The 13081-nt window shown below is 44.0% G+C and overlaps 1 protein-coding gene across 1 annotated transcript; it reads right to left on the bottom strand.

The window, feature by feature from the left end:
- Nucleotides 1-715: 715 nt before the first annotated feature.
- LOC120105366 (ATP synthase protein MI25) lies at nucleotides 716-1713 on the bottom strand. Its single transcript, XM_039117735.3, has one exon. It carries the CDS (start codon nucleotides 1366-1368, stop codon nucleotides 802-804), a length of 567 nt encoding a protein of 188 aa, XP_038973663.2. The 5' UTR covers nucleotides 1369-1713; the 3' UTR covers nucleotides 716-801.
- Nucleotides 1714-13081: the final 11368 nt, after the last annotated feature.

Here is a 13081-nt window from a genome sequence, read left to right on the forward strand (position 1 = left end):
AAGCTGTGGTCTCCGTCTCAGTCTCGTGCCTTCATTCCGTCGGTATAGGTATACAGTAAAATACCTGCCTCGAAGTCCCGTCAGTTGAGTGCCGTCAGTCAGTGTTCTCAAATCCCAGATCCCCATAGTCTCTAGCGAGTGGAGGACGAAAGAAAGACGTTTCCGCTTTTCTGCCAAAAGAGCTCGTGTAGTTCTCAGAATACTTGCAGGCCTTTTTGCTAAGTAGTTCTTTTTTTTACCAACAGCGCTCGCTGACTGAGTCCCAGGGGCCAGCCCGTTCCTAAAACTGCTGCTCGCTTCTTTAGATTAGTACTCCCATAGCTATGGGCAAACAACCTTCCACCCCATACTGATGCGATTTCCCACTGCGCATCTCTCGACCAGCTCGTTCTAGCGCAGCGAACACTGACTTTGCCTTGAGGAGAAATCCTGTTCCCGGAGTTGTTCAAGCTACTGGAGTGGTATTTCACTTCAACATCACCCGAGAGCGTCGAAAGCCATGGAAGGCCTTAATCCTGCCTGATTGGTAGTACTCATAAGGTTTGGTTCCAGGCAAAGATTAAGTAGTTCAATCCCCTATCTCATACCGAAAAACGTGTAAGATGATGGGGCGAAAAACATAATATTGACGGGGCCCGCCTCGCCACTCCCCCGTCCCATGGCCGAAAGCCTTTTGTAGTTTTTTTAATGCTTCGACCACGGCCTTCTCTTCTCGATTGAAAAAGAACAACCGAGGTCTTGGTGTATTGGATCCGCTCTTCTTTCCGCATGAACACATGAATTAGATTCTATTCCTCTTCCTTATTCTTTACAAATAGAACCCCCCACCCGAACCTTTCTTAAGACTACCAAGCCCTCTCGAATTAGTTCTACGATAGAAGCTTTCAACGTACACCCGGGGACAAATCTTTCACTCACTGAGAAGTGAAAACCTGTGACTATATCGTCCTGAAGACGGATGCGACGGGAAGAAGTGGCATTTAGAAGTGTTGCTGACTTTACATTTAGGTTTCGGCATAACAAAGCTTGCACTGTCTTTTCGCACTTAGGCGCACAGCGTGCCGTTGGTAATGATTCTACTACGGTGCCGCAAATTCGCAAGCTGATCCTAAGTAATCGTTGTTGTTCATTGGATTCCGGAGGAATGACTTCGTTAGGATTGGAGAATTGCTGCGATTCTTCCTGAATAGACTCGATTCTCTCGTCGAGAGTGACTTTGAAAGTCTTACCTAAACTCTTCCGACTGAATATGAGAAAGCCTATAAAACAACGAGCTACTATCATTTCTTCATTATAGATTGAGATCTTCTTCGAACTTGATGCACAAATAGATGGAATAGCAGCAAATAGCATATTTCTATCCTGCATATCCGTTGAACTCAATCTCAATGGGAAACGTTATCCGTATCTATCTTTCCGCAACGGAACGGAAAGTTGTGTAGGACACCCGGCGGCCAAGTCCAAAAAGAAAAAGAAAAGAAAGAAGAGAACGAAAGGAGAACTTCACTTTGTATTTGGTAACTCTCCTGTAGTCTTCTTTAACCTTGAATGCAATTTATGGATTCGACTGCAATAGTCCCTCGGACTCGAAAAGTGTTAACGAAAATGGCTGATCCAATAGCAGATTCCGCAGCTGCCACTGTTAGAACTAATAAAGCAAATAATTGACCCATCATATCATCCAAAGAAACGGAAAATACTAAAAAGTTCGAATTGACAGCTAATAACATTGATTCAATTGGCATTGACATAATAGGAATATTTCATCTATTAAGGAGGATTCCCCGAATACCTAAAATAGAGATGATCATAGAAAATGTGAAATATTTGATAGGATCCGTTTCGGAAACGTAGAATGTTAGAGAAATTCAAATTATGTGAGGCTTAGAAAGTGTCATAGAGTCCAGGGAGAGCTTTTCTTCTTATTCTTTGTCAGGCTCGTCTTACCTTTTTCTCCTTCTCAAACAACGCGTTTGATTTCCTTCCTTATGACTTTGTATAAGGAATTCAATCTTTCTTCCTGATCAAGAGAGTCCAAGAACTCCAAGGCATCTTGGAGTCTTTCCTCCGGGGTGATGGCTGGGGTCCATCACATCCTCCATCACCCGATTGGTGACGGCCAGAATTTGGTCCGGCGAAGGACCTGCGAAAATAGAACCTCAAGACGCCCCACAATATTCTGAATCACCGCGACCAGAACGTCATTCACTGGAGGCTGAATCACTTCGTGGTGAGGGACATTTAGGGGGGCAAGAGGGTTCATCGGGGTCAGAGTATGACCCATTTTCAGATAAAGAATCGGACTTAACAAGACAAGAGCTCCTAATATTATTATGGAAAGTTTCTTTTTCTTCTTCATCTTACCAAAACTTGATTTGGATAGAGTAACGGGAGAAATCCGCTTTACTAAACTCAAAAAGATTCAAATTTCTGGATCGTCCTTTTGTTGTCATGGCCGTTTTGACTTAGAATGAGCACTGTGAACTATCCGCTTCAAAAGGATAGTTGGATTGAACTCCATTTTTGCTTGAATTACTATACTATAAGGAAAAGGGCAGAAAAGAGGAACAGCTGGTAGGCTATGGTAAAGAAGCACTAACGGGGCGCTAACGGTAAGAAAGAGCACCATGGGACCGGGGAGCAGGTCGCGCTCCCGCCTAAGGTAGAGGAAGAGGTGGAGCTCACCCGCTCATGCTCTTCATGCCTTGGACCGCGAGCTGAGACCGTCCGTGCATCGTTGATCTTCGTGGGCGATGGAATCGTGACCGGTAAGGCAGGCCCACCCTGTACGGTCCCGTTTGCTTTAAATGCATTCATCCCAGCCGGCTTGCTACAGCTAGGTGACTTTTTTGATGAGCGCGAGCCGCCACTCCTCCAGAAGGACACCGAGGTCTTCCATCTCTTGAGTGCTTTGGGGGAACTCCCAATCGAGATCCAGTCCATCGAATCCTTATTTCCGTCCAATCTCAATTGTGGAGTCGATGAAGCTTTGGTAGCCATGCGAGCGAAGATGGCGTGGTCTCCGGCAATAGAGAGTAGGTTCTTAACCGGTGGATTCTTGTGATGAAGGGTGGTGGTGAAGCTGGATAGCAAGGGACTGTCGGATTCTTACACTGTAAGCTCATATGAGACGGGGTCAAGTGTGAGGAATGCGTAAAAAAGTGGTTGAAGTAGGATGTGTCTATGGTGTACACGGGGTAGCTCGAACTCAGCCATGATGTCCAGTAAGCGGCCTTCACTGTGGTAGGTGCCGGAGACCCATGATCGGGGAGTGTCGAGAGGGGATAAAGCAGGTAAACAAGAGGGTAAAGCTTTCTCATTAGGGGACCTATACTAATTTACTGGAGTCCAGTCCCTCGGAGGAGTCATTCTACAGAGGCTCTGGGATTGAATTCTATAGATGGGGTTCCTGCAGATATGATTCGTATTTCATGCAACTATTTGAAAGATAAATAAAGGGGAGTCCAGTTCCAAAGGCTCTCAAGTCGACGCCTTTACCTTATTTAGGGAGGCGGGGGCTCCACTTGACAGGCCCAAACAAACTTTCACATTCCATTCCGAACCTCCATACTTTCTATACAAAAATAGGTCGCTATCGTATTCTCTCTCTGACCTGTGCAATGCTTCCTCACAATTTAGTCTTCCCTAAGAAAAAGGAGTAAGCACTCAAAGGAGCAAAAAAGAGTAAGCATAAAGGGAATGACTAGTCGAATGCCAAAAAATCAAGCTAAGGCCAGGCAATCAAAGTCAGGAATTTCAGAAAATTCTTTTCCGTTTTTGAGTTCTTTCTTTTATCCTTGCGCGGAGTGGTGGTTGTTTTATTCGTTGGGTTGGGGGTTAAAAGACAGCAGCGAGGTGGTGGGGGTTGGATCGGACCCGGACCCGGACCCGGACCCGATCCAACTCGAATCCGAATTTTTTGGATTGGGTCCGGATTATACATGAATCCGACCTGATCCGAATGATCCGTTGGGTCAAAAATTGTAGCCATGAACCTGACCCGTCCCGATCTTCAATTAGGTCGAGTCTGGGTCTAAAATTAGGACCCGAATAAGAAAATGAGTCGGGTCGGATCACTCAAGATCCGACACGACCTATTTGCACCCCTAAATAGCAGTATAACCCCCAATTGGAAGGGTTCAGAATATACTCAGGTTGAGAGTTCAAATTTGATACACATCAAAGTTTTTTTTATAAAATAATAAATATATTTTAATCCAATCAAAATATACATATACGATGTATGAATAGTAAATAATTTAATAATAGCAAAAAAACATTACTCTAATTTATATATTTATTTTTCATTCAAATCACCATCCCATAAATTTCATAAATCATATATAAATTCATTAATAATTTATTCGATATGTGGAGTGATTGATTATAACCTTATTTGATTTTGATGAGCTCAAAGCATTTGAGTATATCTTATGTTATACTAATGAATTCAATCTAGTGTTTCAGTCAAATATTTGTGAATTTATGTTTAAGTGTCTCTAGCTTTGGTTCAATACACTTTGGATAAGTATAGAAATCAATTTGAACCAAAGTCTGAATCTCGAGTCGACTCCGGAAGATTACGAGTCGACTCCAAGCGTATCAGAAGCACTGGCACAAGCTCGAGTCGACTCCGGCACATTACGAGTCGACTCCGACTGAGAACAGATAGCCGGACAGAAAGATAAATCTCAGACCCTGTCACCGAGTCGACTCCTGAAGAATTAGAGTCGACTCCGATGCTTGCCGAGTTGACTCCAGCAAAGTATGAGTCGACTCCATGGAGTAAGAGACAGAAAGACAGAGAAGCCATTTTGGACTCTGAGAGCCGAGTCGACTCCCGAAGAACTCGAGTCGACTCCGACGGTTGGCAGGTCGACTCCTAAGGAAGCAAGAGTCGACTCTCAGAGAAATGCAAGGCTAAAAGTCAGAGAGCCAACTTCGGTGTCTGAGAGCCGAGTCGACTCCCGCAAAGTCCGAGTCGACTCCAAGGCAGTTCAACTCCAAAGACAGAAGACCGGTATTTCGTGTCTGAGAGCCGAGTCGACTCCCGCAAAGTCCGAGTCGACTCCGAGGCAGTTCAACTCCAAAGACAGAAGATCGGTATTTCGGTGTCTGAGAGCCGAGTCGACTCCCGCAAAGTCCGAGTCGACTCCGAGACAGTTCAAGTTCAAAGACAGAAGACCTGTCTTTCCGGCTCTGAGAGCCGAGTCGACTCCTAGGAAATCCGAGTCGACTCGAGGAAGTAAAATCGAGAGGATGATTTTGGAATCCTGAAGATCGAGTCGTCTCCAGAAGGGAAAGTCATCTCCGGACAATTGGCGAGTCGACTCCAGGTTCAGCCGAGTCGACTCCAGAACGGGACGGCACTTTATTTCGAATTTTGAATAGTGGCCGAGTCGTCTCCAGTAAAGCATGAGTCGACTCCAGCAACATTTGAGTCGACTCCTGATCGAGCGAGTCGACTCCGATCCCAACGGACATTTTGTCAGGAGTTGCAGAATGTGCAGAACGGCTTTCAATCTGTGTCTAACGGCTATTTTTCTTTGGGAATGGCTTAAATAGCCTGAGTGAACAGTAATAGAGGAAGAAAGAGAGACTCCATTCAAAGCAAAAGGGATTTCCACCAACCAAAGCCTCTCTAGAGTGATTACAAGAAAAAGAAGGAAGAAGTGCATTGAAGTCAACTCTCCAACCATCTTCCTCACATTCAAGGCTCACCTCCTGACAGCAAATCTACATCACATTCAAGAGGAGTCAAAGAGTTTGAAAAGCCCCTTTCTCCACCTCCAAAAATCTGGTTGAGGGCTTCTAACTCTTCTTAGCTTATATTGTCTAAATACGCTTTTTGAGAAGCTTTCTCTTTTCTTGTTACAAACTATTTGTTTCTTACTTGATTCAATCAGGGGATTGAATCAAGGGTGTTAAGGTTTGTTGGTGAGCCGAGGTTATGGTACTCTAAAGAATCTAGGATAAACTTAATAGGGTATACAGATTCAGATTTTGCTGGTTGTAAACTTGATAGAAAAAGCACCAGCGGGTCATGTCAATTCTTAGGAGAAAATTTAATCTCTTGGTTTAGCAAGAAACAAAACTCGGTTGCATTATCTACGGCGGAAGCCGAATATGTTGCTGCCGGGAGTTGTTGTGCTCAAATCTTGTTGATTAAACAACAACTTGAAGATTATGGCATTAAACAAGATAAAATTCCCATTAACTGTGATAATACAAGTGCCATTAATCTAACTAAAAATCCAATTCAGCACTCAAGAACTAAACATATTGAGATAAGACATCACTTCATAAGAGATCATGTACTGAATGATGATGTGACACTTCAATTTGTGTGTACTGATGATCAACTTGCTGATATCTTCACAAAACCCCTGAGTGAGGATCGCTTTTGTATACTTAGAAGAGGGTTAGGAGTGATTGATCCATTCTCGTGATACTCTCCTCTAGTTCATAGATTTTGAGGATTAGTCTATGGTAAACATAGGACTTCTTATCTATGATCATCAATTCAGCTCCTAAATCATGGATAAGTCTATAACTATCTCTTGTGGCACGAAAATATAACATGATTTTTGGGTGCGTGCCAGAGTTCGAGTCGACTCGGATACATTTTAGAGTCGGCTCATGGGAGAGTCGACTCGCGCATATTTCAGAGTCGACTCGAGGTCGATGGCATCATGGGGGAGTCGACTCGCGCATATTTTGGAGTCGACTCGAGGTCGAGTCGACTCGCGACTTACTGGAGTCGACTCGAGGTCGGGAATCCGATATTTTAACCCTAATCGAAACGTTCAATCCCCACTTCTATTCACAGCCGACACTGTACCAAAACCCTAGAGCCATCTCCGACCTCGTCTCCGACCCATTCTAGATCTTCTCCATCGAGTTTTCCTCCCTTTCTCCTAGTTCCTCTCCCGTGTCTAGGTCAAAAATGCCTAGGAAAGCAGTTGTCCCGAGCCGGAAGAGACCCATCTCTGCGAGCGGGGCTGAGCGACGGTCAAAGGCTCGGAACGAACCCGTGAGGCCACCACCTCCGGTTTCTTCCCCGCCTAGGCCGGTTCCCTCGCGTCCGTGCGCCGGAAAGGCGGTCTCCACCGGAAGGAAAGTCAACTTTGACTTCCTCTCCCGGGAAGGCTTCACCCTAGGGCATCGTCTTAGGGCACAAGGGCTAGAGTTTTTCTGTTCCTTAGACCTCCCAACTTACCCGGGGTTAGTTAGGAAATTTTATGGGACTGTAGCCCGGGGTAGTGGTGATATCCAGGGAACCGTAGCAGGTGTCCCTATATTCATCTCGGAGGACGTCATTGCTCAAGTCCTCCATCTTTCCCAAGAAGGGATCTCTCCCAGTCACCCTCTAGATAGGACTGAGGCCCTTACAACAGTTTTAGGGAGTCCTCCACAGTCCCCCATAGAGGAGGTGTTCGCAAATCAGCTGTCGGCCGAAATGCGGCTTCTCCTTAGTGTCATTTCTAGGACTCTCTTCCCAAAGACTGGGAGGATTGACTTTATCTCCGAGAGGGACCTAGCCCTGATGTACCATATACTCCAGGACACTCCTATCAACTTCTCCAAACTTATTTACAAGTACCTCTGTGAGCCTCTAGATAAACCTAGGCTCAGTCTTCCCTATGGCATGCTATTCACCTTGATATTTAGGGAGTTAGAGGTCCCCATTCCTGAAGGGGAACCCTCTCGCTCACTGCGTCACACAGATCGCATGGGTGAGGGGACTCTTCATAGGATGGGATTTCATAGAGTAGAGGGAGTCTGGGTACGGAGACCTTCCACTTCATCTGACCCTACCACTCATCACTCCCCTACCTCTGATCATGACCAGGACCACCATACAGATCTTCCCACCCATCCATCTACCTCTGGTCCTGCACATACAGAGCCCTCCACCTCCACTGCCCCATCTACTCAGCAGCAGCCACTGGAGGTCCGCATATCTTCTGAGCAGCTCCGAGAGTTGCGGTAGGAGATAGTGAGGGATCTGAGAGATGATCTGCTGAGGAAGCTCCGAGGTCCTCAGAGTGCTCCCTCCACCGAGCTAGTTCCCTCCTTAGCAGCCGTGACAGAGATGGTTGCAAATCTGAAGGAGGAGATATTCAACATTCGAAGCCTAGTTCAAGGTCAATACTGGAACATAAGTGACGTCAAGGACGACACAAGGGAGATGCGAGATAGCATCAAACATGAACTAGGCAACCAGAGTCAGGGTGCTGAGAGACTAGCCAATGTACTGATCTTCAAACTTGACACCCTCCAAGAAAGTGTGAACAACATATCTACGATTCAGTCTAGAACCACCTCGGAGATACTCGAACAACTGAGGAACATCAATGAGGGGTTAAGCATGGTCATCCAACACACTAGACTGAGCAAGGGAGCCACATCCTCCACCACAAAGAAACCCTAGTATCTTTTGTTCTTTTTACTTTATGATGTACAGTCCCTTGAGGACTCACTTGATATGTAATCACACTTGTACTCAACTTTGGATAAATACAATGAGTAGAAATTTTTTTCAAAAATTGTGCATTCTTGAGTTCTTGTCTCTTACTGTGCTTTCTGCCTTTTTGCTATGATGACAAAAAGGGGGAGAAAATATATTGAATTGAAATGTAAAGAAAATCAATAAAAAAAAACTTTTAAAGCACAAGGTAATTTGTTCTAAGTGGATTCGATACCTCGAGACTCATTATCTCTCTGTTGGGGCTCCTAAAGGAGTAATCTCCAGCATCTATTCAAGGGATATTCGGAGATTAGTTGAATCATACTTAAGAACAAATTGGCAGATTTTCCCTCTAAAACCAAAAATATAAGCTCAAAAGCTTCAATACACTAAAAGAAAATTCAGAGAATCTAAATAAAATTGAATGCATGTGTTGAGGGGGAGAATCTGAAATCTTAAGAAAGCAAATTCATTAAATATGTATAAGCCAAACAATTGATTGCATGACATGAAGGCTTATATAATTCCAAATGAAAGAGGGAGCTTTAACTTCAGAATTTACTGTTTCACACCTTTCAATTTTGGATAAATTAAATGACTAGACACTTGAATTTATTTCAAAACTTTATTATAAATCTCCTTTTGGTTGAGCAATTCACTTTACAAATACTCAATGTTTTGTCATCATCAAAAAGGGGGAGATTGTGGAGTGATTGATTATAACCCTATTTGATTTTGATGAGCTCAAAGCATTTGAGTATATCTTATGTTATACTAATGAATTCAATCTAGTGTTTCAGTCAAATATTTGTGAATTTATGTTTAAGTGTCTCTAGCTTTGGTTCAATACACTTTGGGTAAGTATAGAAATCAATTTGAACCAAAGTCTGAATCTCGAGTCGACTTCGGAAGATTACGAGTCGACTCCAAGCGTATCAGAAGCACTGGCACAAGCTCGAGTCGACTCCGGCACATTACGAGTCGACTCCGACTGAGAACAGACAGCCGAACAGAAAGATAAATCTCAGACCCTGTCACCGAGTCGACTCCTGAAGAATTAGAGTCGACTCCGATGCTTGCCGAGTCAACTCCAGCAAAGTACGAGTCGACTCTATGGAGTAACAGACAGAAAGACAGAGAAGCTATTTTGGACTTTGAGAGTCGAGTCGACTCCCGAAGAACTCGAGTCGACTCCGACGGTTGGCAGGTCGACTCCTAAGGAAGCAAGAGTCGACTCTCAGAGAAATGCAAGGCTAAAAGTCAGAGAGCCAACTTCGGTGTCTGAGAGCCGAGTCGACTCCCGCAAAGTCTGAGTCGACTCCAAGGCAGTTCAACTCCAAAGACAGAAGACCGGTATTTCGTGTCTGAGAGCCGAGTCGACTCCCGCAAAGTTCGAGTCGACTCCGAGGCAGTTCAACTCCAAAGACAGAAGATCGGTATTTCGGTGTCTGAGAGCCGAGTCGACTCCCGCAAAGTCCGAGTCGACTCCGAGATAGTTCAAGTTCAAAGACAGAAGACCTGTCTTTCCGGCTCTGAGAGCTGAGTCGACTCCTAGGAAATCCGAGTCGACTCGAGGAAGTAAAATCGAGAGGATGATTTTGGAATCCTGAAGATCGAGTCGTCTCCAGAAGGGAAAGTCATCTCCGGACAATTGGCGAGTCGACTCCAGGTTCAGCCGAGTCGACTCCAGAACGGGACGGCACTTTATTTCGAATTTTGAATAGTGGCCGAGTCGTCTCCAGTAAAGCATGAGTCGACTCCAGCAACACTCGAGTCGATTCCTGATCGAGCGAATCGACTCCGATCCCAACGGACATTTTGTCAGAAGTTGCAGAATGTGCAGAACGGCCTTCAATCTGTGTCTAACGGCTATTTTTCTTTGGAAATGGCTTAAATAGCCTGAGTGAACAGTAATAGAGGAAGAAAGAGAGACTCCATTCAAAGCAAAAGGGTTTTCCACCAACCAAAGCCTCTCTAGAGTGATTACAAGAAAAAGAAGGAAGAAGTGCATTGAAGTCAACTCTCCAACCATCTTCCTCACATTCAAGGCTCACCTCCTGACAGCAAATCTACATCACATTCAAGAGGAGTCAAAGAGTTTGAAAAGCCCCTTTCTCCACCTCCAAAAATCTGGTTGAGGGCTTCTAACTCTTCTTAGCTTATATTGTCTAAATACGCTTTTTGAGAAGCTTTCTCTTTTCTTGTTACAAACTATTTGTTTCTTACTTGATTCAATCAGGGGATTGAATCAAGGGTATTAAGGTTTGTTGGTGAGCCGAGGTTAAAACCAACGGTGTAAGGGTTTGATTGTGATCCCGAAAAAAGAATTGGGTGGTTCTAGTCGGTGAGCCTGTGAAAACCGACCGAGTTCGTTGTGATCTCGTAAAACAACAAGTTGGGTTGTGAACTTGTAAAACAACCGGCTGTAATCCAAGGGATTATAGTGAACTTCCAAGTGAGGCTTGGAGAGTGGACGTAGGAGCAAGGGTTAGCTCTGAACCACTATAAAATCGTCTGTGTTTGTGATTGTTTTATTGTCTCTTCCTTTTCCTTCATCCACGGCATATAGGAACTAATTAATTCGCTTGCAATAAGTTTTAATTAGTTACTCACAAAGTTTTTAATTGCAATAATTACTTTAAAACCCAATTCACTCCCCTCCCCCCCTCTTGGGTTGTCTATTTGGGCAACACGATATAATAATAATATTATATAAATAAAGAATCTAGAAAAGATAGATTATTACTTACCTTGCGAATGCAATCCAACTAATAAATCCAATTAATCCCAAAAATTTTTCAGAGCCTAACATTTCAAAATTTTACTTTTCATTAGAATTTTATAATAATTATTTTAAAAATAAAAAATATAAATTCTAACACCTTCACACGGTTGACCAAGCAGGAGTGCCTGACATCTGGGTCGGTCCAATCAAGTTGATTTCATCGAATCATGCTCGAGCTAGAGCATAAATGGCTCAACAAAGATCGGAGATGATCAAATCTTACAATGTTGGCAAGGATCCGGGTGGAGCTAGCATGCTGCCCGCCGATCCTCGATTAGGATCCTTCACATAGGTCGATCAAGAAATCACTAAGAATCGTACTTACGGAGTCCCACCAACTGTAGAGAAAGAAAGTTTAGAAAGAGAGGAGGAGGAGAGAGAAAGAAGATAGAGAATGTCCAGATTGAGAGAGAAACTTTGTAGAGAGGAAAATAAAAGAGAGAAAGGAAGGGGAAGAGAGAGCAAGAGAGCAAGAGAGAGGAGAGAGAAAAAAGAGAGAGGAGAGAGAAAGAGGGAGAAAAGAGAGAAGAGGAAAGAAACCACTCCTCTCTTCTCTCTCTTCATGAACGGGGAAGTCATCTTTCCCCCCACCCCCACCCCCAGCACCAAGGGGGTAGCAGCCATGGTCGCCCAGCCCCCACTCGAAGGCGGCCACAGCCTCAGCAAACCCGACAGCCGGTGGTGGCAGATTTGCAGGAGAAGAATACCGAAATAGGGCACCTCTATTTCGGACAAATTTCTAGCGATTCGCTGGCCCAAATTAGGGTAGTTCACGACCAAAAGACCAAGAGAGAAAGAAGAAGCAGCCTACCTTGGTCCGATAAGGTGGTCTAGCAGCTCCTTCCAGCAGCAAATCGAAGAAGACAATCGGAAAAAAAAAGCTCAGGATTGGAGACTCAAACTTGAGTGAACTCGAAGGAAAAGGAAGGAGATCTTTATATAGATAATCCCAGCCTTGTACGACCAGTTTTTGGGTGGCGATGGGGCTCTGATCGCCATAGTGATCGAGAGGAAAAAGACTCTCAGCCCTCCTAATCCTCACGTGCATCGCACGTGAGTTGGCCCAAATGTGGCTGGGCCGGTCAAGTGGACCGGGCCCAATCCACAAATTTCACAGTCGCTCCAGTTCCATATTTCCTTCGCTCTTGACTGCTAAGTTTTTTCAGAGTTTGGAAACTTTCTCTCTCTATTTTCTCTAAAGTTTCTCACTCTAGATATCTTTATTATTGCTTAACTTTCATTTAATTCTTTATATTATTTTATCTTTGCTCATCCTATACAGTTTTGAAAGTTAATTTTCTGCTGCACATAATCTGCAAAATTTTGGAAAATCCAATGCACCCCTCTGCCCCTCCTGGGTTGCTTTTTTGGGCAACAACTTAGCTATATTTACACTCGCCCAGGTCTAGCCTTCTTGGCTAGGTAATGGTTTGAGATAGAATCAAAGATACCACTATAGATATATGGTATAAATATATGGTCCAAGTTCTGACCAGGTTGAATTTGAACCAGTTGTTCTGTTCAAATATGAATTTGCAAGACAATTTATCCTCCTAGCAAAATGTTTATTAATCATCAATGCATTCACATCATAAATCAGCATGAAGATCGAAAAACTTATAAACGGTTATTCTTCTGTAAGCATTGGGCACGAAAGGTGTGTTAGTATCATCCCCACCATTTTATATTTCGATCACTCTTCTACTGCCATGTGTAACAAAAGCTTCCGTTTTGCCACGAAAGGCCCTGTTGTGTGATCTTAGTCAATCTCGTTGCTGTGATGATGTAGTTATCACCGTATACCATCACTTCAGCTCATACGCATT

The sequence above is a fragment of the Phoenix dactylifera genome, chromosome 17 (genome assembly GCF_051530095.1).
Source record: "Phoenix dactylifera cultivar Ajwa chromosome 17, Ajwa_hap1_PhDact_Kaust_v1.1, whole genome shotgun sequence".
Taxonomy (NCBI): domain Eukaryota; kingdom Viridiplantae; phylum Streptophyta; class Magnoliopsida; order Arecales; family Arecaceae; genus Phoenix; species Phoenix dactylifera.

Excerpts from the sequence above, each read along its gene's own strand:
- LOC120105366 (XM_039117735.3), bottom strand. The coding sequence starts at position 1,368 with ATGCAGGATAGAAATATGCTATTTGCTGCTATTCCATCTATTTGTGCA.